This window comes from Panthera onca, chromosome A1 (genome assembly GCF_046562875.1).
Source record: "Panthera onca isolate mPanOnc1 chromosome A1, mPanOnc1 haplotype 2, whole genome shotgun sequence".
NCBI classification, from domain to species: domain Eukaryota; kingdom Metazoa; phylum Chordata; class Mammalia; order Carnivora; family Felidae; genus Panthera; species Panthera onca.
Window position 1 is genome coordinate 132843289 of NC_138339.1, and position 24429 is coordinate 132867717.

At 38.7% G+C, this 24429-nt stretch overlaps 1 protein-coding gene across 1 annotated transcript in view; it reads right to left on the reverse strand.

The window, feature by feature from the left end:
- SLC27A6 (solute carrier family 27 member 6) overlaps positions 1 to 24429 on the reverse strand; it is an 81059-nt gene that overhangs the window by 40589 nt on the left and 16041 nt on the right. Inside the window, exon 2 of the mRNA XM_060636226.3 lies at positions 20969 to 21172. Within this exon, the coding sequence (XP_060492209.2) occupies positions 20969 to 21172 (204 nt within the window). The remainder of the gene's footprint in view (positions 1 to 20968; positions 21173 to 24429) is intronic.

Consider the following 24429-nt stretch of genomic DNA (forward strand, 5'->3'; position numbering starts at 1 on the left):
ATCTGCTACAAGAATGACAAAAATGTCCCAAATCCGAAAATGTACACCCAAAATGAGGCAAATCACAACATAAATCTAAATTATACTTAAAGTAGAAATTTTCTAGTGAGCAATTCTAATTCCAAGATTCTGTCTCAAGAACCAGTAGTTTTATCATGTTTCATATGTCCTGAATTGAGATCATTCTAGAATATCAGATTCAGTAATACATAATGTTGAAACAGTTCTAAACATTCATGAGCCAAACATCGATCACTTTCTTTTTCCCTTCCAGTCTTCTTCTATGTACAATGGGTTTCTTAAAAACATTTGTAGTTGTGATTAATATATAAAACGTTTTGCTTACTTTTTTTTATTTTCCATATCGTTATGGTCTTTTGGATTACAATGCCAGCATAATAAATTCATCCAGTTAGTACATAATGTAATATGAAATTGGCTTATTTGAGATTGAATATCAGCAATTTCATGTTTCAACATACAATTCCTTACCATGGGACACAACTTGTTTTCACAATGATAAGTACCCTCTCTTAAATTCATCTGTTAGATTAAATGCTACTTTAGTCCTATTTTGTCTGTCACTTCAAAGAGTTCTAATATTTTTGGAATGTCTTCACTCAGAGGGTCCCAGCCCAAATCTACCTCACCAATAAAGTTACTTCACTTCACAAAACGCAACGGTGACAAGGAGTATCATTTGTTGTTCCAGAGATGCAAGTGGCAACCAACGTCAGAAAAGCCCCAGGAATAAGCAAATAACAGGATTAAAAGTGAAGAGCAGCAGATAGTAGAGCCAGAAGTATAGCTTTTTTCTCTACCCCACATACTGATACAGTCCTACTCACTATCTGTCAAAGGCAGGTCACTAATGTCAGTGGCTCTACAAACTTACTGTTGCACCCAGGTGGACTTGATTTCCCACTTCTAGAAATGGAGTCCTAAATTTCACAATGTGTTTCCCAAACGGAAGTACTTCCTTATTATTTTCAGCTTGCCTTGAAGTCTTATAGTAAAATACACCCCTACACTGATGTCAGCTGCGAGGCTGTGTGAGTCAGTCCTTGTTTCTCTTCCCTCTGATATACAACTAAGGGGACATGTATAATTACCTCCCTCGAAAAGTGCCGCGGCATAGCTCACGAAGACAACCCAGAGATCCATCCATCCACTGGTGGATACGATCATGGCTGAACTGGACCCCAGAGGCAATGACAGAGAGAGGGAAGTGGCACTGGAGCCGTGGAGCAGAGAATGAGGTAGCTGGCCCAAGAGCAGGCCAGCATGACCCTTGTGGCGGAGGAGATCCAAGGTGAAGGTGAATGAGTGGTGAATTGGCCTGGCCACATGTGCTGCCACTGGAAGGACCAGTTGCTCTCTCTCAGGAGTGACCACAGTGACTGAGGGGAGGGAAAGGAAAGTCAAAGAGGCAGACAAAGAGAAGTGAAGCAAAGTGACTCCTACTGGCTGCCCCAGGACTCAAGAGGACCACCCATAGATCTCTAGGTCACCCTTCCTCCCAACGCTTGATGATTCCCCCTACAAGGGCAGAGGCACACCCAAAGCCCCAAGAGCTAAGTAGACCCCCAGGCCCCCACCACTCTGCCTTTTTTAAGTGCTGCCAGCTCCAGAAAGAGAAACCAAGAACTGGTGCTATAGCGCCACCTTCTGGAAAACAAAAGGAAGGCTCCTAACTACCTTTGTTTTCAACTGTTAGTATCATAGAAAACAAAACCTTGTCTGGGAGACCTGGCTGGCTCAGTAGATGGAGCGTGAGACCCTTGATCTCTGGTATGTGGCTTGGAGCCCCACATTGGTGTAAAGCATTACTTAAAATATTTACTACCAAAAAACCCACCTTGCCTACATAAGAAAAGTGTTTGCCACTTTAAATACGGTGCCGGAGGCACTTTTCATCAAACATCGTGAAAAATCAGGGTAATACAGTATAACAAAAAGAAAATGACAATATTTCATAAACAGAACCTCAAAATATGGAATAATGGAATCTAACTGGTATGGAATTTAAAATATCTATCATGAAGAAATTCAATGACCTACAAGAAAACTCAGAAAGACAATATGATGATCTCAGGGATAAAATTAATGAATAGGAGTACTTTACCAGTTCTGGAGCTGAAGAATTCAATATATGAGATGAAAGATGCATTAGAATTCACTGGAAATAGACCAGATCATATGGAAGAGAAAATTAACTAGATGGAAGATAAAAGTATAGAGATGATTCAGGTGTAAGAGTAGATAAAAACTAAGATTTTTAAAAAGTGAAGAAAACCTATGAGAACTATCTCATTCCATTAGAAAAGCCAACACAAGAATAATGGGTACCCAGAAGGAGATGAGAGGGAGAAGAGGGCAGAATGAATATTTAAAGAAATAATAGCTGAGAACTTACCATACCTGGGGAAGGAACTGGGTATATACAAGTCCATGAAGCTAATAGAATACCTTAGTATTTCAATGCAAAAGATCTTTTCCAAGAACATTATATTAAACTGTCAAAAGCCAATGATAATGAAAGAATGATAAAGGTAGCCAGGGGGAAAAAAAGACAACAGTCTACAAAGGTACCCCCATTAGGCTATCATCAGATTTCTCAGCAAAAATTCTACAGGCCAGGAGAGAATGGAATGAAATATTCAAATATTGGAAGATATTGGAAGATAAAAACTGCCAGCCAACAATAATCCATCTGGCAAAGTTCTTTCAGAAATTAAGCAGAAATAAAGGCTTTCCCAAACAAACAAAACTGAGGGAGTTCACCACCACACGAAATATTGAAAGGAGCTCTCTGAGCTGAAACAAAAAGACAAAAATACACAAAACTCTGATTAGGTCGCTAAGTAGTCAGAACTAGAATACTATAACTCTTTGTTAAAATAGTATAATAAACTCCTAATTATAACATAAAGGATAAAGGAAAATAGCATTAAAATTAGCTCCTGGGGCGCCTGGGTGGCTCGGTCGGTTAAGCATCCGACTTCAGCTCAGGTCATAATCTCGCAGTTGGTGGGTTTGAGTCCTGCATCCGGCTCTGTGCTGATGGCTCAGAGCCTAGAGCCTGATTCCGATTCTGTGTCTCCCTCTCTCGCTGCTCGTACTGTGCTCACTCTTTCTCTCTCTCAAAAATAAACATTAAAAAAATAATAATAACTAGCTGCTACAACTTGGTAATAAAATCACAGCATAAAAAGAGATAACTTATGACATCAAAAATATAAAAGGGTAAGAATAAAAAGACAGAAACTTTATAGGTGAATGAAGATAAATCGCTATCAGCAGAATAAGAACTATTTTATCTAAGATATTTTATGTAAATGCTTGGTAACCACAAAGCAAAAATCTAGAGCAGAGACATTAAGCATAAAAAGGGGGGAGACTGAGCAAACCAGCATGGAAACCACCAACTTCCAAAGGAAGACATAAAGGGAAGGGAAATGAAACAATGGAAACACAAAATACCCAGAAGGCAAAAGATAAAATGACTGTAGTAAATCTTTGCATATCAATAATCACCCTGAATGTAAACAGATTGTACTGTAAGTCAAAAGGCACAGCGTGGCTGCATAGGTTAAAACAAACAAGACTCAACTATATGCTGCCTATAGGAGACTATTTCAGCTCTAAAGACACACATAGGTTCATAATCGAAGGATGAAAGATGATATTCCAAGCAAATGGAAATGAAAGGATGGCAGGCATAGCCATATTTATATAACAAAACAGACTTCAAGCCAAATGAGTAATAAGAGAGAAAAGGTCATTATACAGTAAGGGGTCAATACAGCAAGAAGATACGATGATTGTCATTATATGTTCTCCACACCTGAGTATCAAAATGTATTAAGCAACTAATAACAGATCTTAAGGGAGAAATAGACAATATAATAATTGTAGGGGACTTCACATTTGATCTTAACCAAAAGACCAAGAAGCAATTGTAGGGGACTTCAATACCCCACTATCAACAATAGGTAGATCATTCAGTAAGAAAATCAACAGGGAAACACTGGAATTGAACCACATTTTAGAACAAATGGGCCTAATAGATATAAACAGAACATTCCATCCAGCAGCAGCAAAATACACATTCTTCTCAAATGCAATGCAAAAGTCTCCAGGGTAGATCACAAAACAGATCTTAGCAAATTTAAGAAGAATGAAATCATACCAATTATCTTCTCTGACCAGAATGGTATGAAACTGGAAATCTGCAACAAGGGAAAGTGAAATCTACAAATGGTGGAGGCTAAACAACACACTTCTTTTTTTTTTTTTTTTTTTTTTTTTTTTATTTAAAAAAAAATTTTTTTTTTAACGTTTATTTACTTTTGAGACAGAGAGAGACACAGCATGAACGGGGGAGGGGCAGAGAGAGACGGAAACACAGAATCAGAAGCAGGCTCCAGGCTCCGAGCCATCAGCCCAGAGCCCGATGCGGGGCTCGAACTCGCAGACCGCGAGATCGTGACCTGAGCTGAAGTCGGACGCTTAACCGACTGAGCCACCCAGGCGCCCTAAACAACACACTTCTAAACATCCATTGAGTCAAAGAAGAGATCAAAAGGGAAATAAAAAATGTATCTCAAAACCAAAGAAAAGAAAACACAACATAACAAATATTGTGGGATGCAGCAATAGCAGTTCTTAGAAGAAAGTTTATAGCTATAAATACCTACATTAAGAAATTAGAAAGGTCTCAAGTAACCTAACTTTATACCTCAAGGAGCTAGTAAAAGGAAAAAATAAGCCCAAAGTTAGCAGAAGGAAGGAAATAATGAGGATCAGAGAAATACAAACCAAAATAAACAATAAAAAAAAATCGACAAAACTAAAGCCTGGTTCTTTAAAAAGTTCAACAAAATTGGTAGACTAGAGAAGAGAGAAGAATCAAATAAATAAAATTAGAAACAAAAGAGAAGACATTACAACTGCCACTATAGAAATAAAAAGGATCATGAGACACTAATATGAACAATTATATGCCAACAAATTACATAACATAGAAGCAATGGATACATTGCTAGAAGCACACAACGTACCAAGACTCAATCAGGAAGAAATAGGAAATCGTAACAGATCAATAATGAGTAAAAAGACTGAGTATAAAAAAACCAAAAACTCCCCAAAGTGAAATCTCCAGGACCAGCTCCTTCACTGGAGACTTCTACCAAACATTTGAAGAAAATACTGACAAGGAAGCAACACTTCCAAATGCACTGTACAAGATCAGCATTACTTTGATACCAAAACCAGATAAAAATACAAGAAAAAAAAAATAGTAACCAATATCCCTGATTAAAACAGATGCAACAATTCTCAATATTAGCAAACTGAATTCTAGAACACATTAAAAGCATGATACACCATGACCAAGTGGGATTTATCCCTGGGATCCAAGGATGGTTCAACATACGCAAATCAATAAATATAACACACCACATCAATCAGATGAAACCTAAAAATCACACGATCATTTCAAGAGACCTAGAAGAAAAGTGTTTGATAATAAACATCCTCTTTTAATAAAAACCTTTAACAGACTGTGTATTGAAGGAATACACCTCAACATAATAAAGGCCATATATGACAGGCTGACAGTTCAACAGAGAGAAATTGAAAACACTCCTAATAAGATCAAGGACAAGGCAAAGGATGCCCACTATTACAATTCCTATTTAATACATTACTGGAAGTCTTAGCAAGAGCAATTAGGCAAGATAAAGAAATAAATGTTCTCCAAATAGGAAAAAAAGAAGTAAAATTGTCATTATTTGCTGATGATATTATCCTATATATAGAGAAAATCCCAAAGAATTAGGCAAAAGACTATTGGAATTGATCAACAGTTTCAGTGAAGGGTCAGGACACAAAATCAACATACAGAAATCAATTGTGTTCCTTTACACTAATGATGACTCATCTGAAAAAGAAAGAACACCATCCCATTCACAATAGCATCAAAAACAATAAAATGCATAGGAATAAATATACTCAAGGAAATAAAAGATCTGTACAATGAAAACTATAAAACTTTGCTAAAAGAAATTAAAGAAGACACAAATAGAAAGACATCCCATGTTCATGGATCAGAAGAATTAATATTATAAGAATTGCCAAACTACTTAAAGCCATCTACAGATTCAAAGCAATCACCATCAAAGTACCAAAGGCATTCTTCACAGAAATATAGGAAACAATCTGAAAATTTGTGTGGAACCACAGAAGACCCCATTTGTGTGGAACCACAGAAGACCACAAATAGCCAATGTAATACTGAGAAAAAAAGAACAAAGACAGAGGTATCATGCTTCTGAATTTCAAACTATACTACAAAGCCACAGTAATAAACACAGTAGGCACTGGCACAAAAAGAGGCATATCTACTAATGGAACAGAATGGAGAGCCCAGAATTAAACCCTGGCATATATGGTCAACTAATATTTGACCAGGAAGCCAAGAATACCTAGTGGGTAAAAGGTAGTCTCCTCAACAAATGATGCTGGGAATACTAGAAAAACATACGTAGAACAATGAGGGGCACCGAGGTGGCTCAGTCAGTTAAGTGTCAGCCTCTTGATTTCAGTTCAGTTCATGAAGTTAAGTGTCAGCCTCTTGATTTCAGTTCAGTTCATGATCTCACAGTTCATGAGATCGAGCCCCACATCAGGCTTAGAATGTTCTCTCTCCCCTCTCTCTGTCCGTCCACATGCTTGCTCTCTCTCTCTCTCAAAATAAATAAATAAACTTAAAAAGGTGTTAACAACATATAGAACGATGAAATTGGACCTCTATCTCACACCATAAAAAAAATGAACTCACCATGTATCAAAGACTTAAACATAAAATCTAATACAATAAAACTCCTAAAAGAAAATATATGGAAGAAGCTTGTTGATACTGCTCTTGGCATTAATTTTTTTAACATGATACCAAAAGCATAAACAATAAAAGAAAATTCAACAAATGGGATCACATCAAACTCAAAAGCTTCTTTACAGCAAAACAAAATAAATAAATAAATAAATAAATAAATAAATAAATAAATAAATAAACAAACAGCCAAATAAAAAGACAACCTATAGAATGGGAGAAAATTTCTGCAAACCATATATCAGATAAGGAGTTAATATTCAAAATATGTAAAGAAGTAAATCAACTCAGTAACAGAAAAAAAATACAATTAAAAACTGGGAAGAAAAACTAATAGACAGTTCTCCAAAATGTACATCAAAATGGCCAGATACCTGAAAAGATATGCAACATCACTAATCACCAGGGAAATGCAAATCAAAACCACAGTGAGATATCACCTCACACGTGTTAGAATGGCTACAGCCAAGAAGACAAGAGACAACAGATTCTGGCAAAGATGCAATAAAAAGGGAATATTTATACATTGCTTGTGGAGTGTAAACTGGACTCAGCACTATAGAAAACAATATGGAGGTTCTTCAAAAAATTAAAGAACAGATTTACCACACAGTCCAATTCTACTTCTGGATATATACCCAAAGGAAATCAAAATGTGATTTCAATCAGATAATCTGCTCTCCCATGTTTATCACAGTATTATTCATAATAGTTAAGATAGGGAAACAACCCAAATGCCCATCAATGGATAAAAAAAGATGTGGTCCATATACACAGTGGGATATTATTCAGTCATTAAAAAGAAAGCTATTCTCCCATTTGAGACAACATGGATAGACTGTGAGCACATTATGCTATGTGAGATAAGTCAGAAAGAGAAAGACAAGTACTGTATGATGTCACTTATATATGGGATCTAAAAATGTTAAGCCTACAAAAACCAGAGAGTAAAATGTTGCCAAAGGATGGGTGTGGGGGGAGGGGGATAAAAGTGATGGTGTTTAAGGGTACAAACTTTTAAGGAATAGTCAATAAGGTGTAGAAATCTAAGGTATAGTACAAGGAATATAACAGTAAAATTGTACTATAATTATGTGATATGCTAAATATCACTATATAGAGGTATTATAATATAATGTTTCAAAGTAACACATTATATAATTTAAATTTACAATGCTACACATAGAATTTATTCAATAAAAATAAGTTATAAAATAAAATACACTCCCATGTCTGATGTTCGAATTTTATAGCCAAAATCTCCTACTGCCCAATACATGCTTCTCTAGGTATTCTCTGGCCCCATGTAATGCCCTATGGCTGGTACTTTCTCCTGGACCTCCTACTACTGATCATTTACCTGTTTGGCTCAACCTCTTTGAAATGATACTTGATCTTCCAAATGAGATTTGACTCATGGTGGTATTTCTATCTATCTCCCAACATATATCTCACTGAGACAACGAGCACTACCTATTGCATACAAACTAAACTCCAGTTTGCTCTGGACATCCTACAATAGTAGGACATCATTCTTTCCTCTGATTCAACATATTCACTGATAAAAAGCCAACATTTTCATGGGGTTTTTGGTCACCGCAGCACATAGAGCTATGAACCAGAGGCTTCAATGACCCCTAGACATTTTACCCAGGTGAACCTCAAGTCCACCCTGTTGCCTCACCTGCTTTGACATTTTCTGACAAGCTTTGTGCTCCATGTCTACTAAAATGGAAGATAATTGATCTCATATGCAAAGCTGGTATTGTCTTGCATTTTATCCTAACTAAAATTTACTAATTTTTTTAAAAAGAAATCTCTCTGGCTCTTCCTGATAGCTTGGCATCTCACACCATAGAAGTTTATTGTCCTCCTCATGCATGGGGAATCTCTCCAAATTTTCTTGTTAAACCCATTGGGTAAGACTAGCTCCATCTTTGGCTTTTGGTAATTCAATGCCTTTCTCTTCTTCATCCAGAGGATCAAGCATTTATGTGTTTTCTGCTTCCAAGAAGTTCCCACCCATGGTCCTTCAGTCACTATATTCCCTACTTCCCACACTGCTCCTGATTTCATGGCAACCCAGCTTTAAAAGTAGCTTTTTACTAGGGGTTGTGACCAAAAATAAGGATGCTTTATCCAGGTGTTTCCTGTGAGCTTATGTACCTCCTTCAAAGCACACTAGTAAACTAATTAGCCATGTTTCCCTTCCTAATCTGGTTAGCTTTAAGTGATAATGACCTTGTTAATGTATTATAAGCCATCCAAAGTATTCAGTTAGATTTTTTGATAAGAGACAACAATTATGAACTTGTCCGGGAAATGAAAGTGATCAAAACTTGATGGAGGTTAAAGTTGGAAAGAAGGAAAAAAGAAATAGGAGAATAAAGTTTGTTAAAACAGCATTTTAAAGTCCTGCCTTTAAAGAGTTAGAAAGCACATTAACATATTAAAGCCCTTGTGGAGCCCAATGGTGCAGAAACTTTGGTATTTTTGTTATGGTGTTTCTCAAACTTATGTGGTCATAAAGTCCCTTTTCGATTTTTATTTCATTTTTTTAAAGTTGTGAAGGGATATGCTGTACAACAGACGTGGAGAAAAGATACCTAATATGGTCTCCAAAGTCCTCTGCTCTCCTAACCTTCTATGAATCCCTAGCATTGGAACTCCTCACATGTCCAGGAGGAGGTCCAGGCATAAAGGTGGGAGGGAAGCTGTGTCCAGTGAGTTGAGGATTAGGAGGATAAAGAAGGGAGAGATGATCCAATTCAGAGGTAGGAATAAATAATTTAAGGAATTCTGGGATAGTTTTGGAAAAATGAAAAAATCCATAAGGTCAAGGAAAAGGAGAGACAAAGGACAGAGAGATTGAGATGGTGCTAGCCACTGGCTTCCAGGCATAGTGTGGCAGGCAGTGACCTCGTTTTCTTCTTCCCCCTCCTTCTAGGAACGGTCAAACCAATGGCTCCTCTGTCCAGGCTTAAACAGCTTTCCTAGAGATTCTTGAACCTACCTAACCAAGCCCAGTGAACAATAAGAGAACTAGATGTTTGCAGATAGAACACATACACTCAAGGCAAAAAGAATGGAATTACAGATGAAAACAACCAAATTTTGGAAAAGCAGAAGGACAGCTGTGTACACAGCAGACCCAAAAAGCTGACACAGGAGATAAACCTTGAGGAAAGCTGATCTGCCCCCACAGAATCCCAGAAAGGCTCAGAAATTTGATTAGCAGGCACCCTATTGAAATGGAAGATAAATATGGAACTATAAACAAGGAGCTTTATAGAAGTTCTATTTAAGAAACCATGATGTCAATGTTATAGAAAAGGGAATCTATACAATTCTCAACCTTTGTTCATTAAAATATCACATTATCACTTATGTCAAAGAAACACGAATGCCTTCAAAACTGAACTCAATCTTTTTCTCACTTGGAGACAGACTGTGTCTGCTCAGATCCAGGAATATATTATTTTGGTGACCTTGGGCAAACAGAACTTGGCAGTGGTAAGAATGGATAGGAAATGTTTAATACCAGCTGACAGGCTTCCTTATAACCTGCCAAAAGGGCTTATGAGAAGATTCTCTCTCCATCATTCACTTTTTCAAAGCCCACTTTCTTTTTTTTTTTTTGAAATATGAAATTTATTGTCAAATTGGTTTCCATACAACACCCAGTGCTCATCCCAAAAGGTGCCCTCCTCAATACCCATCACCCACCCTCCCCTCCCTCCCACCCCCCATCAACCCTCAGTTTGTTCTCAGTTTTTAAGAGTCTCTTATGTTTTGGCTCCCTCCCTCTCTAACCTTTTTTTTTTTCCTTCCCCTCCGCCACGGTCTTTGTTAAGTTTCCCAGGATCCACATAAGAGTGAAAACATATGGTACCTGTCTTTCTTTGTATGACTTATTTCACTTAGCGTAACACTCTCCAGTTCCATCCATGTTGCTACAAAAGGCCCTATTTCACTCTTTCTCGTTGCCATGTAGTATTCCATTGTGTATATAAACCACAATTTCTTTATCCATTCATCAGCTGATGGACATTTAGGCTCTTTCCATAATTTGTCAAAGCCCACTTTCTATATCACTTCCTAACTTGCATCAACACCTTCTTCATTATCAACATCCTAAGACTTTATTGTGTGAGAATCAAGTGACTTTTATGACATCAAATGGCATACTAATATAAATGATCATATTTATTACCGTTACAGTCACTTAATTCAGCACAAGATTTTGAGTTGCAAAAGCAACATTTTGTATTAGAGAGAGAAGCCTTTTATAAAAAAATATTAATTAAATCTTCAAGGAGGCTCCATATGGTTTTGTCAGACTCTTCGATAGCATTATATTATTAAATCGTGATATCTGTGACCAGTTCTGTACATTGCTCTGCTCTGTTCTTTATAAGAGGACCCCACATTGCTTAGACTTTAAGTTAAAAGAGGATGACATTTGTAGAACACTCCCTGTGTAAGATCATTCACAAACCAATTTTAGAAGAATGTCAATAAATGCTTCTTGATATTTGTTTTACAATTCAAAAAATAATACAAAATTATAGCCCCAGATTGCTTCCACTATTCTGGTAGAAATTATGAGATATACCCTCCGGAAAAGAGAAGCCTCTGGAAACCTCGGGAAGAAGAAATACTGAGCAAATAAGAGGAATAAAAAAAGAAAGTCTGCCTTTGCCTTCAGCTCCCTTTCACATTTGACTCGTTTCACCCTTCAAGAATCCTGTCTGAGGAATCTGAATCGTCCACAAGTAACAAACTGAAAGACACTGACAGTCATGAATTCCCTGACAAAATGTCCTTTACGATGAAACCAAACAGTCCATAAATTCCACTCAAGCACACAGAGCCTCTAGTCAGGATTTGTTTTGGGGGGTTTTATGTGTGTTTCTTTGTATGCATTTTCTTTTTTTTTTTTTTTTTTTTTATTTTATTTTTTTTTAATTAATTTATTTATTTTTTAAATATGAAATTTATTGTCAAATTGGTTTCCATACAACACCCAGTGCTCATCCCAACAGGTGCCCTCCTTAATACCCATCACCCACCCTCCCCTCCCTCCCACCCCCTTGATTTACATTTTTTTTTTTTATTTTTTTTTTTTATTTTTATTTTTTTTTTTTATTTTTATTTTTTTTTATTTTTTAATATATGAAATTTACTGTCAAATTGGTTTCCATACAACACCCAGTGCTCATCCCAAAAGGTGCCCTCCTCAATACCCATCACCCACCCTGCCCTCCCTCCCACCCTGCCCTCCCTCCCACCCCCCATCAACCCTCAGTTTGTTCTCAGTTTTTAACAGTCTCTAATGCTTTGGCTCTCTCCCACTCTAACCTCTTTTTTTTTTTTTTTTTTTTTCCTTCCCCTCCCCCATGGGTTTCTGTTATGTTTCTCAGGATCCACATAAGAGTGAAACCATATGGTATCTGTCTTTCTCTGTATGGCTTATCTCACTTAGCATCACACTCTCCAGTTCCATCCATGTTGCTACAAAAGGCCATATTTCATTTTTTCTCATTGCCACGTAGTATTCCATTGTGTATATAAACCACAATTTCTTTATCCATTCATCAGTTGATGGACATTTAGGCTCTTTCCATAATTTGGCTATTGTTGAGAGTGCCGCTATAAACATTGGGGTACAGGTGCCCCTATGCATCAGTACTCCTGTATCCCTTGGATAAATTCCTAGTAGTGCTATTGCTGGGTCATAGGGTAGGTCTATTTTTAATTTTCTGAGGAACCTCCACACTGCTTTCCAGAGCGGCTGCACCAATTTGCATTCCCACCAACAGTGCAAGAGGGTTCCTGTTTCTCCACATCCTCTCCAGCATCTATAGTCTCCTGATTTCTTCATTTTGGCCACTCTGACTGGCGTGAGGTGGTATCTGAGTGTGGTTTTGATTTGTATTTCCCTGATAAGGAGCGACGTTGAACATCTTTTCATGTGCCTGTTGGCCATCCGGATGTCTTCTTTAGAGAAGTGTCTATTCATGTTTTCTGCCCATTTCTTCACTGGGTTATTTGTTTTTCGGGTGTGGAGTTTGATGAGCTCTTTATAGATTTTGGATACTAGCCCTTTGTCCGATGTGTCATTTGCAAATATCTTTTCCCATTCCGTTGGTTGCCTTTTAGTTTTGTTGGTTGTTTCCTTTGCTGTGCAGAAGCTTTTTATCTTCATAAGGTCCCAGTAATTCACTTTTGCTTTTAATTCCCTTGCCTTTGGGGATGTGCCGAGTAAGAGATTGCTACCGCTGAGGTCAGAGAGGTCTTTTCCTGCTTTCTCCTCTAAGGTTTTGATGGTTTCCTGTCTCACATTCAGGTCCTTTATCCATTTTGAGTTTATTTTTGTGAATGGTGTGAGAAAGTGGTCTAGTTTCAACCTTCTGCATGTTGCTGTCCAGTTCTCCCAGCACCATTTGTTAAATAGACTGTCTTTTTTCCATTGGATGTTCTTTCCTGCTTTGTCAAAGATGAGTTGGCCATACGTTTGTGGGTCTAGTTCTGGGGTTTCTATTCTATTCCATTGGTCTATGTGTCTGTTTTTATGCCAATACCATGCTGTCTTGATGATGACAGCTTTGTAGTAGAGGCTAAAGTCTGGGATTGTGATGCCTCCTGCTTTGGTCTTCTTCTTCAAAATTACTTTGGCTATTCGGGGCCTTTTGTGGTTCCATATGAATTTTAGGATTGCTTGTTCTAGTTTTGAGAAGAATGCTGGTGCAATTTTGATTGGGATTGCATTGAATGTGTAGATAGCTTTGGGTAGTATTGACATTTTGACAATATTTATTCTTCCAATCCATGAGCAGGGAATGTCTTTCCATTTCTTTATATCTTCTTCAATTACCTGCATAAGCTTTCTATAGTTTTCAGCATACAGATCTTTTACATCTTTGGTTAGATTTATTCCTAGGTATTTTATGCTTCTTGGTGCAATTGTGAATGGGATCAGTTTCTTCATTTGTCTTTCTGTTGCTTCATTGTTAGTGTATAAGAATGCAACTGATTTCTGCACATTGATTTTGTATCCTGCAACTTTGCTGAATTCATGTATCAGTTCTAGCAGACCTTTGGTGGAGTCTATCGGATTTTCCATGTATAATATCATGTCATCTGCAAAAAGCGAAAGCTTGACTTCATCTTTGCCAATTTTGATGCCTTTGATTTCCTTTTGTTGTCTGATTGCTGATGCTAGAACTTCCAGCACTATATTAAACAGCAGCGGTGACAGTGGGCATCCCTGTCGTGTTCCTGATCTCAGGGAAAAAGCTCTCAGTTTTTCCCCGTTGAGGATGATGTTAGCTGTGGGCTTTTCATAAATGGCCTTTATGATCTTTAAGTATGTTCCTTCTATCCCGACTTTCTCAAGGGTTTTTATTAAGAAAGGGTGCTGGATTTTGTCAAAGGCCTTTTCTGCATCGATTGACAGGATCATATGGTTCTTCTCTTTTTTTTTGTTAATGTGATGTATCACGTTGATCGATTTGCGAATGTTGAACCAGCCCTGCATCCCAGGAATGAATCCCACTTGATCATGGTGAATAATTCTTTTTATATGCTGTTGAATTCGATTTGCTAGTATCTTATTAAGAATTTTTGCATCCATATTCATCAGGGATATTGGCCTGTAGTTCTCTTTTTTTGCTGGGTCTCTGTCTGGTTTAGGAATCAAAGTAATACTGGCTTCATAGAATGAGTCTGGAAGTTTTCCTTCCCTTTCTATTTCTTGGAATAGCTTGAGAAGGATAGGTATTATCTCTGCTTTAAATGTCTGGTAGGACTCCCCTGGGAAGCCATCTGGTCCTGGACTCTTATTTGTTGGGAGATTTTTGATAACCGATTCAATTTCTTCGCTGGTTATGGGTCTGTTCAAGCTTTCTATTTCCTCCTGATTGAGTTTTGGAAGAGTGTGGGTGTTTAGAAATTTGTCCATTTCTTCCAGGTTGTCCAATTTGCTGGCATATAATTTTTCATAGTATTCCCTGATAATTGTTTGTATCTCTGAGGGATTGGTTGTAATCATTCCATTTTCATTCATGATTTTATCTATTTGGGTCATCTCCCTTTTCTTTTTGAGAAGCCTGGCTAGAGGTTTGTCAATTTTGTTTATTTTTTCAAAAAACCAACTCTTGGTTTCGTTGATCTGCTCTACCGTTTTTTTAGATTCTATATTGTTTATTTCTGCTCTGATCTTTATTATTTCTCTTCTTCTGCTGGGTTTAGGCTGCCTTTGCTGTTCTGCTTCTATTTCCTTTAGGTGTGCTGTTAGATTTTGTATTTGGGATTTTTCTTGTTTCTTGAGATAGGCCTGGATTGCAATGTATTTTCCTCTCAGGACTGCCTTCGCTGCATCCCAGAGCGTTTGGATTGTTGTATTTTCATTTTCGTTTGTTTCCATATATGTTTTAATTTCTTCTCTAATTGCCTGGTTGACCCACTCATTCGTTAGTAGGGTGTTCTTTAACCTCCATGCTTTTGGAGGTTTTCCAGACTTTTTCCTGTGGTTGATTTCAAGCTTCATAGCATTGTGGTCTGAAAGTATGCATGGTATAATTTCAATTCTTGTAAACTTATGAAGGGCTGTTTTGTGACCCAGTATATGATCTATCTTGGAGAATGTTCCATGTGCACTCGAGAAGAAAGTATATTCTGTTGCTTTGGGATGCAGAGTTCTAAATATATCTGTCAAGTCCATCTGATCCAATGTATCATTCAGGGCCCTTGTTTCTTTATTGACTGTGTGTCTAGATGATCTATCCATTTCTGTAAGTGGGGTGTTAAAGTCCCCTGCAATGACCACATTCTTATCAATAAGGTTGCTTATGTTTATGAGTAATTGTTTTATATATCTGGGGGCTCGGGTATTTGGCGCATAGACATTTATAATAGTTAGCTCTTCCTGGTGGATAGACCCTGTGATTATTATGTAATGCCCTTCTTCATCTCTTGTTACAGCCTTTAATTTAAAGTCTAGTTTGTCTGATATAAGTATGGCTACTCCAGCTTTCTTTTGGCTTCCAGGAGCATGATAAATAGTTCTCCATCCCCTCACTCTCAATCTAAAGGTGTCCTCAGGTCTAAAATGAGTCTCTTGTAGACAGCAAATAGATGGGTCTTGTTTTTTTATCCATTCTGATACCCTATGTCTTTTAGTTGGCGCATTTAATCCATTTACATTCAGTGTTATTATAGAAAGATATGGGTTTAGAGTCATTGTGATGTCTGTAGGTTTTATGCTTGTAGTGATGTCTCTGGTACTTTGTCTCACAGGATCCCCCTTAGGATCTCTTGTAGGGCTGGTTTCGTGGTGACAAATTCCTTCAGTTTTTGTTTGTTTGGGAAGACCTTTATCTCTCCTTCTATTCTAAATGACAGACTTGCTGGATAAAGGATTCTCGGCTGCATATTTTTTCTGTTTAGCACACTGTAGTTATCGTGCCAAGCCTTTCTGGCCTGCCAAGTTTCAAAGGAGAGATCAGTCACGAGTCTTATAGGTCTCCCTTTATATGTGAGGGCACGTTTATCCCTTGCTGCTTTCAGAATTTTCTCTTTATCCTTGTATTTTGCCAGTTTCACTATGATATGTCGTGCAGAAGATCGATTCAAGTTACGTCTGAAGGGAGTTCTCTGTGCCTCTTGGATTTCAATGCCTTTTTCCTTCCCCAGTTCAGGGAAGTTCTCAGCTATAATTTGTTCAAGTACCCCTTCAGCACCCTTCCCTCTCTCTTCCTCCTCTGGGATACCAATTATGCGTATATTATTTTTTTTTAGTGTATCACTTAGTTCTCTAATTTTCCCCTCATACTCCTGGATTTTTTTATCTCTCTTTCTTTCAGCTTCCTCTTTCTCCATAACTTTATCTTCTAGTTCACCTATTCTCTCCTCTGCCTCTTCAAGCCGAGCCATCGTGGATTCCATTTTGTTTTGCAATTCGTTTAAAGCGTTTTTCAACTCCTCGTGACTGTTCCTTAGTCCCTCGATCTTTGTGGCAAGAGATTCTCTGCTGTCCTGTATACTGTTTTCAAGCCCAGCGATTAATTTTATGACTATTATTCTAAATTCACTTTCTGTTATATTATTTAAATCCTTTTTGATCAGTTCATTAGCTGTTGTTATTTCCTGGAGATTCTTCTGAGGGGAATTCTTCTGTTTGGTCATTTTGGAGAGTCCCTGGCGTGGTGAGGACCTGCAGGGCACTTCCCCTGTGCTGTGGTGTATAACTGGAGTTAGTGGGCGGGGCCGCAGTCCGACCCGATGTCTGCCCCCAGCCCACTGCTGGGGCCACAGTCAGACTGGTGTGTGCCTTCTCTTCCCCTCTCCTAGGGGCGGGATTCACTGTGGGGTGGCGTGTCCCGTGTTGGCTACTTGCACACTGCCAGGCTTGTGTTGCTGGGGATCTGGCGTATTAGCTGGGGTGGGTAGGCAAGGTGCACGGGGGCTGGAGGGGCAGGCTTAGCTCGCTTCTCCTTAGGTGATCCACTTCAGGAGGAGCCCTGTGGCAGCGGGAGGGAGTCAGATCCGCTGCCGGAGGTTTGGCTCCGCAGAAGCACAGAGTTGGGTGTTTGCGCGGAGCGAGCAAGTTCCCTGGCAGGAACTGGTTCCCTTTGGGATTTTGGCTGGGGGATGGGCGGGGGAGATGGCGCTGGCGCCTTTGTTCCCCGCCAAGCTGAGCTCTGCCGTCCGGGGGCTCAGCAGCTCTCCCTCCCTTTGTCCTCCAGCCTTCCCGCTTTCCGAGCAGAGCTGTTCACTTATGACCTCCCAGACGCTAAGTCGCGCTTGCTGTCGGAACACAGTCTGTCCGGCCCCTCCGTTTTTGCCAGCCAGACTCGGGGGCTCCGCTTGGCCGGCGAGCCGCCCCTCCGCCCCGGCTCCCTCCCGCCAGTCCGTGGAGCGCGCACCGCCTCGCCGCCCTTCCTACCCTCTTCCGTGGGCCTCTAGTCTGCGCTTGACTCCGGAGACTCCGTTCTGCTAATCCTCTGGCGGTTTTCTGGGTTCTTTAGGCAGGTGTAGGTGGAATCTAAGTGATCGGCAGGACGCGCTGTGAGCCCCGCGTCCTCCTACGCCGCCATCTTCCGGCACTCTCTCTGTATGCATTTTCAATATGAAGTGAATATTTAAGGAAATCCTCTAGGATAAAGGACAGAGACCAAAACAAACCAAAAGATAAAAGGATGTTGGCAAAAATAGAGACAAGGTAGAGAGGAGAAATTTTCAAAAAATTATTGCTAATATTCTGAGAGATACGGGATAATAAATAATAACACAAAAATAACATGGTGGAAAAAAGAGGCATTTTCAGAGAATAGAGGTTTGGAAGATAAATCTCTCAAAAAGTAGATGAAAGTAAGAGAAGGAAAATGGGATAAAAAGATTAGAAAATTAACAACTCAGTCCAGGAAGACCAATCTTTAAGAAGTTACAGTTTCAAAGACAAAAGAATAAACAAACAAATATAATAGAAGGAGTACATGGGCAGAAAGAATAGCAATAAAAAAGGAAAGAGAAGGGGACAGAGAACTTTTTTCTCTTTAATTTCCAAGTACCTAGACTTGTAAGACATGAGTTTCCAGACAGAAAAGGCCTATAAATTTCCCAGCAAAATGGATAAGTAAGACCAGGCCCAGTATAAGTCATCACCTCATTCAGGACCACTGAAGACTCACAGGAGATAATAAAAATCCCCTCCAAAGAGAAAAACAACACCAGCTTGGATATAATGGCAAAGAAATCAGAAAAGAAATGATGTCTCACTATGTGTCCTGGAAGTCAGAACATGGAGCCATGTCCTCAAACCCTGGCATAGAAATTTTCTTCTAACCTAGAATACTACGTGGCTAAGTAGAAGGGTAGAAAATAGACATTTCTGGATGTGAGGACTTAACCATTCATCTCCTAAATACTCCTTAGCAGATAGCTACTGGAAGTGGAGCAGTGAACTGAGGAAACTAATTTAGGATCTAGGAATTGGGGGATCAGAAAAAAAAGAACTGAAGGGAATTCCCAGGACAATGGTGAAAAATAAACCCAGGATGGTCAGAGAGCAAGGGGTTGAGACTGAAATCATAGGAAGGCTCCAGGCAAAAGGTGGCCAAGAACACATGCTTGACAACATACAGACTATCTTTTCAATATCAAAGGTGAGCTCTCTTTTTGACAAAGGGGTGAATATGAGTGATAGGTGTATAGATAACTAAGTAAGCAAGCAAACAAAAACAATAATGCTTAAGTTCAGGTTGGGGGGAAATCTTACACAAAAGGAGATAATAGTGTTTACTAAGTTATGATACTGATACGAATCCAGTCAAAATTAATGATGACACATTAGCAGGATGTTGGGGAAAGAAAGTGTCTGCACCAGAGAGAAAGAAATAAATGGAGAGAAAGAGTGGCTGGTGATGGAAGGCAAATCCTCATTTCCATCATGGGAAATCAGTAGATACTTTTCAGTAAGAATCTACTAAATATCCAGTAAGATACCTGTTTTGTTTAGAGAAATGGAGGTGATTCCTAAAAAGAAAGATCTAAAAATACTGAATGCATTTGGTTTGGGGAAGGAGAAATTGAGGCGGCAGGGGGTGGGGGAGTGGTGGCATGCGAGGTACTTTTCTCTAAAATTTCTTAAGCTATTAGAATTTTTCATCTCTGTGCTATAACTTTAACACAAATAAGTATCAAATAAAATAAAAATTAGTAGTACTTTTGCTTTCAGCCTGTTGTACAAATGCGTTAAACAATCTGGTTTCAATCCTGAAAAACAAAAATTGTTACTAGTGGCTTTGGCATGTTCTCTTTGGGCTGGGGGAGTGGTGAAGATTGTTTGGAAGACCAGTCACTTTCTGTTTTTAGCAAGAAAACAGCCATACAGACAGATTGGTTAAGTACCTTCTGTTGGAAGTTTTTAAAACATACCATTTCTGAAATTTTATTGTCTCTTGTAAAGTCCAAAGTCAGACTAAATGTATGCAGACAATTTGATACACATTAGCATTTTCCAGTTCATTTATCAAAGCTGTTCTAAATGAAGTTAAAAGCACAGCCTACTTTCCAGTGTAAAAGAGATCGTTAGCCTCCAAAGAGTAAATTTAAAAAAGACAGAGAGAGAGAGACAGGCACACACATACACAGAAGAGGAAAGAAAAAGAAAAATGTAAGAAAACTATTTATGCAATAATAGTTTGCTTATATTACTGCCTGTGCCCAGGAAATGAGGAACAGAGTATTTTTAATGTACTTAATTCAAACACCCAATCATTTTCACACTAACTGCAAAAGTGTATTTAGCCTACCATAAAGACCATTCAACTTTTCCTAAGAATCAACTGAGTTTAATATTTTGTTGAATTCTTAGGCAGTTTATTCTTTTTATTTTGGTGTGTTGTTATTTTTACCAAAAAAAAAAAAAAAAAAAAAAAAAAAGGTGTGAATGTTTATTTACTTGATCCTATTTTCTATCTTCTCCAAAACATGCAGGGCTTCCAAGACTTCCTATTTGTCACGTGTTCCGATCACCCTAAGGAAAAACTGGGAGAGCCCGCTACAGGTGCTTAAATTACAGCTATAGCTGGATTGTGTTTAGGATTTAACATGGTACACGAAAATAGAGAAGACCTTTAAAAGAGACTAACGGATTTTTGAATCCAGTAAGATAATTAGAAACTACTTCAGCTAATTTCTTCATTTTATGCATCAGGAATCTTAAGGAACAGAGAAGCTACCAGGTATCTTGCCAAAGAGGCTGGCCAAATTTCACACTCCGAGCAACTGGGTTGGGTCAAACTGTTCAGACATTCCAGAGTCCTTCATCGAATCAAGTTTGAAGAAAATCTTTCTAAATGAGACAGTGGCCAAGTGAACAGGGTAATTTGCCACGTGTGGTTAGAGCAATGCACTTTTTCATCCAGGTTTGAGGGTTCTAAGATCTAAGAGCCTCAGGACTTCTTGGATGCATGCTTTTTCAGATGTTTGCTGAGTACCCATGGTGACTACGGTTGCTTTGCAAATATGTTGCTTTCTTTTTAATTCTCAAGATGAAAGGGATCATACCTGTTGTTCCAGAGGTAAAGATATAAACGTGAGTAGACCTAAGGCTTGAGGCAACAAGGTGGCTGTGTGCCACAGGCTTGTCAGATGCCGTCCTCAGTTTTTCTTTGAGTGAAATCACGCCTCGTGGAACAGAATCACTCATTGCCCAAACACTGATACCTTCTGGGATTCTCGGCAGGATTTCTTCTATAGTTCCAAGCAAATCTAAAAACCAAAGGTTTAGGAATAGATAAATAAACCATAAATCTCAAACGATTAACCTGTGTTTTCTTTTCTCTGTTGAAACAGGGATAAACTGTAAATAGAACACCGACTTCCTTTTCATTAGGATAACTATATGATTCTGATTCAACCGGACCAATTGAAAGGGAAATCCGGTTATCACCTGACTTAATAAATTCAAATAGGCTGATTCAAATTGAACTTCAGAGACAACATTATTCAGATTATGTTTTTTTCCAATTTTTAAGTGGAACTCTTTTTATATCCTGCGTTACATCTACACTCAGGATACTAACATTTTCCGTGAAATACATCTTAGTGGCTCATTATACCCAAAAAAACCATCTGTCTGTCACTGTTTAATTCATTGTATTCTGCAATACATTCAGGAGACTCCCCTGACTCTTCTGGTATCATAAGATCATTATGGTTTAGAGACACTTTTGGAGTCAAAAGCTAAGGAAATTAGAGATGTCCTTTTCTCTGGATCAGGATAATGGAAAGTCGGCTTGGGGTCGCCTGGGTGGCTTAGTCAGTTCAGCATCCGACTTCGGCTCAGGTCGTGACCTCATGGTTCACGAGTTCAAGCGCTGCATCATGGTCACTGCTGTCAGCCTGTCAGTGCCAAGCCTACTCTGGATCCTCTGTCCCCCTTTCTCTCTGCCCCTCTCTTGTTTGCACTCTCCCTCTCAAAAAAATAAATAAAACTTTTTTTTTTCTAAAGTGAAAGTCTTTGAAAGCAAAAGGAGGAAATGAATGTCTTCCAGAAAAGGTAGTAAGATCCTCGGTTCCCAGCAAGGTCCAACAATGGCAAGTAGGAGCAGGTTGATGACAGCAGCACCCTCCATCAGCAGCAATGGAATCCAAGGCTCGGCTAGAACCAAGGTCAGGCGAAAAGGGAGGCAGAGGAGTAGAAAGAAAATCCTGAAACACTGGTGTCTTCAAGCCTGAAGATCTTGAGAGTCTCATAAGACAAAGAATCTGGGTTGCAATAAAGGTTTCAGAAAGGAGAAAGGGACACCTCTCTCAAGATGCATCTACCGTACAGATCACAACAAAGCACCTGGAGAGGAGAGGCTATGTTACATTAATTTGGGAGACTGAACTAAATCTTCTTAATTTGGTCATTAATGTAGAAGAAAATGTAATCTGCTCATGGGGAGAGGTGGGTAGAGAAAAAGCAAGACAGAAGGTGGGCATGAGTCCCTGAGGAGGAAATACTTATTAAGGTACCCAGCACACTGTAGGATATAAAACAAGGGTGGGGGAGGTATCTTGTTCCTGGAGAGTCTTTGCATAAGCCAGTGAGGAGGCCTTCTTTTTTTTTTTCCAGGGAAGAGACACAGTTATTTACGTATTTTAAACTCTTTTAAAATCTGACACTTCCCTACTTTAATATGGATCTCTAACAGTGAAGTTTGACTTTTACATTCCACAAAGGTGCTCCGATTTTAGTTTGGTATTCCTATAAATTGTCCCAATTGTCGAAGATATAAGTGATTTCTGAGGGCTACATTATTTATCTTAAAATCTACATTATTGTAGTAGAGATAGAAAACACTAATACCCCACTAGCCTGTAGAGTTAATGCAAGAAATACCAAAGATTACCAACAACCACCAGAAGCTAGGAAGAGTCGAGGGAAGATTTTTTGCTTAGATCCGTTAGAGGGAACATGGCCCTGCAGACACTTTTATTTTGGACTTCTAGCGCCAGAGATGTGAGGGAATAAATTCCTATTGTTTTAAGCAACCTAGTTTGTGATATATTACTTCAGCAGCCCCAGGAAATTAATACACCAAGGTCACAAGCTGGTGAACAGAACTGTTATTCTTTTTTTTTAATTAATTAATTAATTTTTAAATTTACATCCAAGTTAGTTAGCATATGGTGCAATGATGATTTCAGGAGTACATTCCTTAATGCCCCTTACCCATTTAGCCCAACCCCCTCCACAACGCCTCCAGCAACCTTCTGTTTGTTCTCCATATTTAAGAGTCTCTTATGTTTTGTCCTCCTCCCTGTTTTTATATTATTTTTACTTCCCTTCCTTTATGTTCATCTGTTTCGTACCTTAAATTCCTCATATGAGTGAAGTCATATGATATTTTCTTTCTCTGAGTGACTAATTTCCCTTAGCACAATACCCTCTAGTTCCATCCATGTAGTTGCAAATGGCAAGATGTCATTCTTTTTGATTGCCGACTAATACTACATTTGTGTGTGTGTATATGTGTGTGTGTGTGTGTGTGTGTGTGTGTGTGTGTGTGTGTGTGTATACCACAAATTCTTTATCCATTCATCCGTCCATGGACATCTGGGCTCTTTTTATACTTTAGCTATTGTCGATAGAGCCACTATAAACCCTGGAGTGCATGTGCCCCTTTGAAACAGCATGCCCGTATCCCTTGGATAAATACCTAGTAGTGCAATTGCTGGGTCATAAGGTAGTTCTATTTTTAATTTTTTGAGGAACCTCCATACTGTTTTCCAGAGAGGCTGCACCAGTTTGCATTCCCACCAACAGTGCAAAAGAGATCCTCTTTCTCATCATCCTCGTCAATATCTGTGTTTGCTTGAGTTGTTAATGTGAGCCATTCTGACAGGTGTGAGGTGGTATCTCATTGTGGTTTTGATTTGTATTTCCCTGATGATGAGTGATATTGAGCACTTTTTCAAATGTCTGTTAGCCATCTGGATGTCTTCTTTGGAAAAGTGTCTATTCATGTCTTTTTGCTAATTTCTTCACTGAATTATTTGCTTTTTGGGTGTTGAGTTTGCTAAGTTCTTAATATATTTTGGATACTAACCCTTTACCTAATACATCATTTGCAAATCTCTTCTTCCATTCAGTTGGTGGCCTTTTAGTTTTTCTGATTGTTTCCTTTGCTGTGCAGAATCGTTTTATCTTGATGAGGTCCCAACAGTTCATTTTTGCTTTTGTTTCCCTTGCCTCTGGAGATGTCTTGAGTAAGAAGTTGCTGCAGCCAGGCTCAAAGAGGTTTTTGCCTGCTTTCTCCTCTATGATTTTGATGGCTTTCTGTCCTTCATTTAGGGCTTTCTGTCTTACATTTAGGTCCATCCATTTTGATTTACTTTTGTGTATGGTGTAAGAAAGGTTCATTTTTCTGCATATGTCCAGTTTTCCCAGCACCATTTGCTGAAGACACTGTCTTTATTCCATTGAATATTCTTTCCTGCTTTGTCAGAGATTAGTTGGCCATATGTTTGTGGGTCCA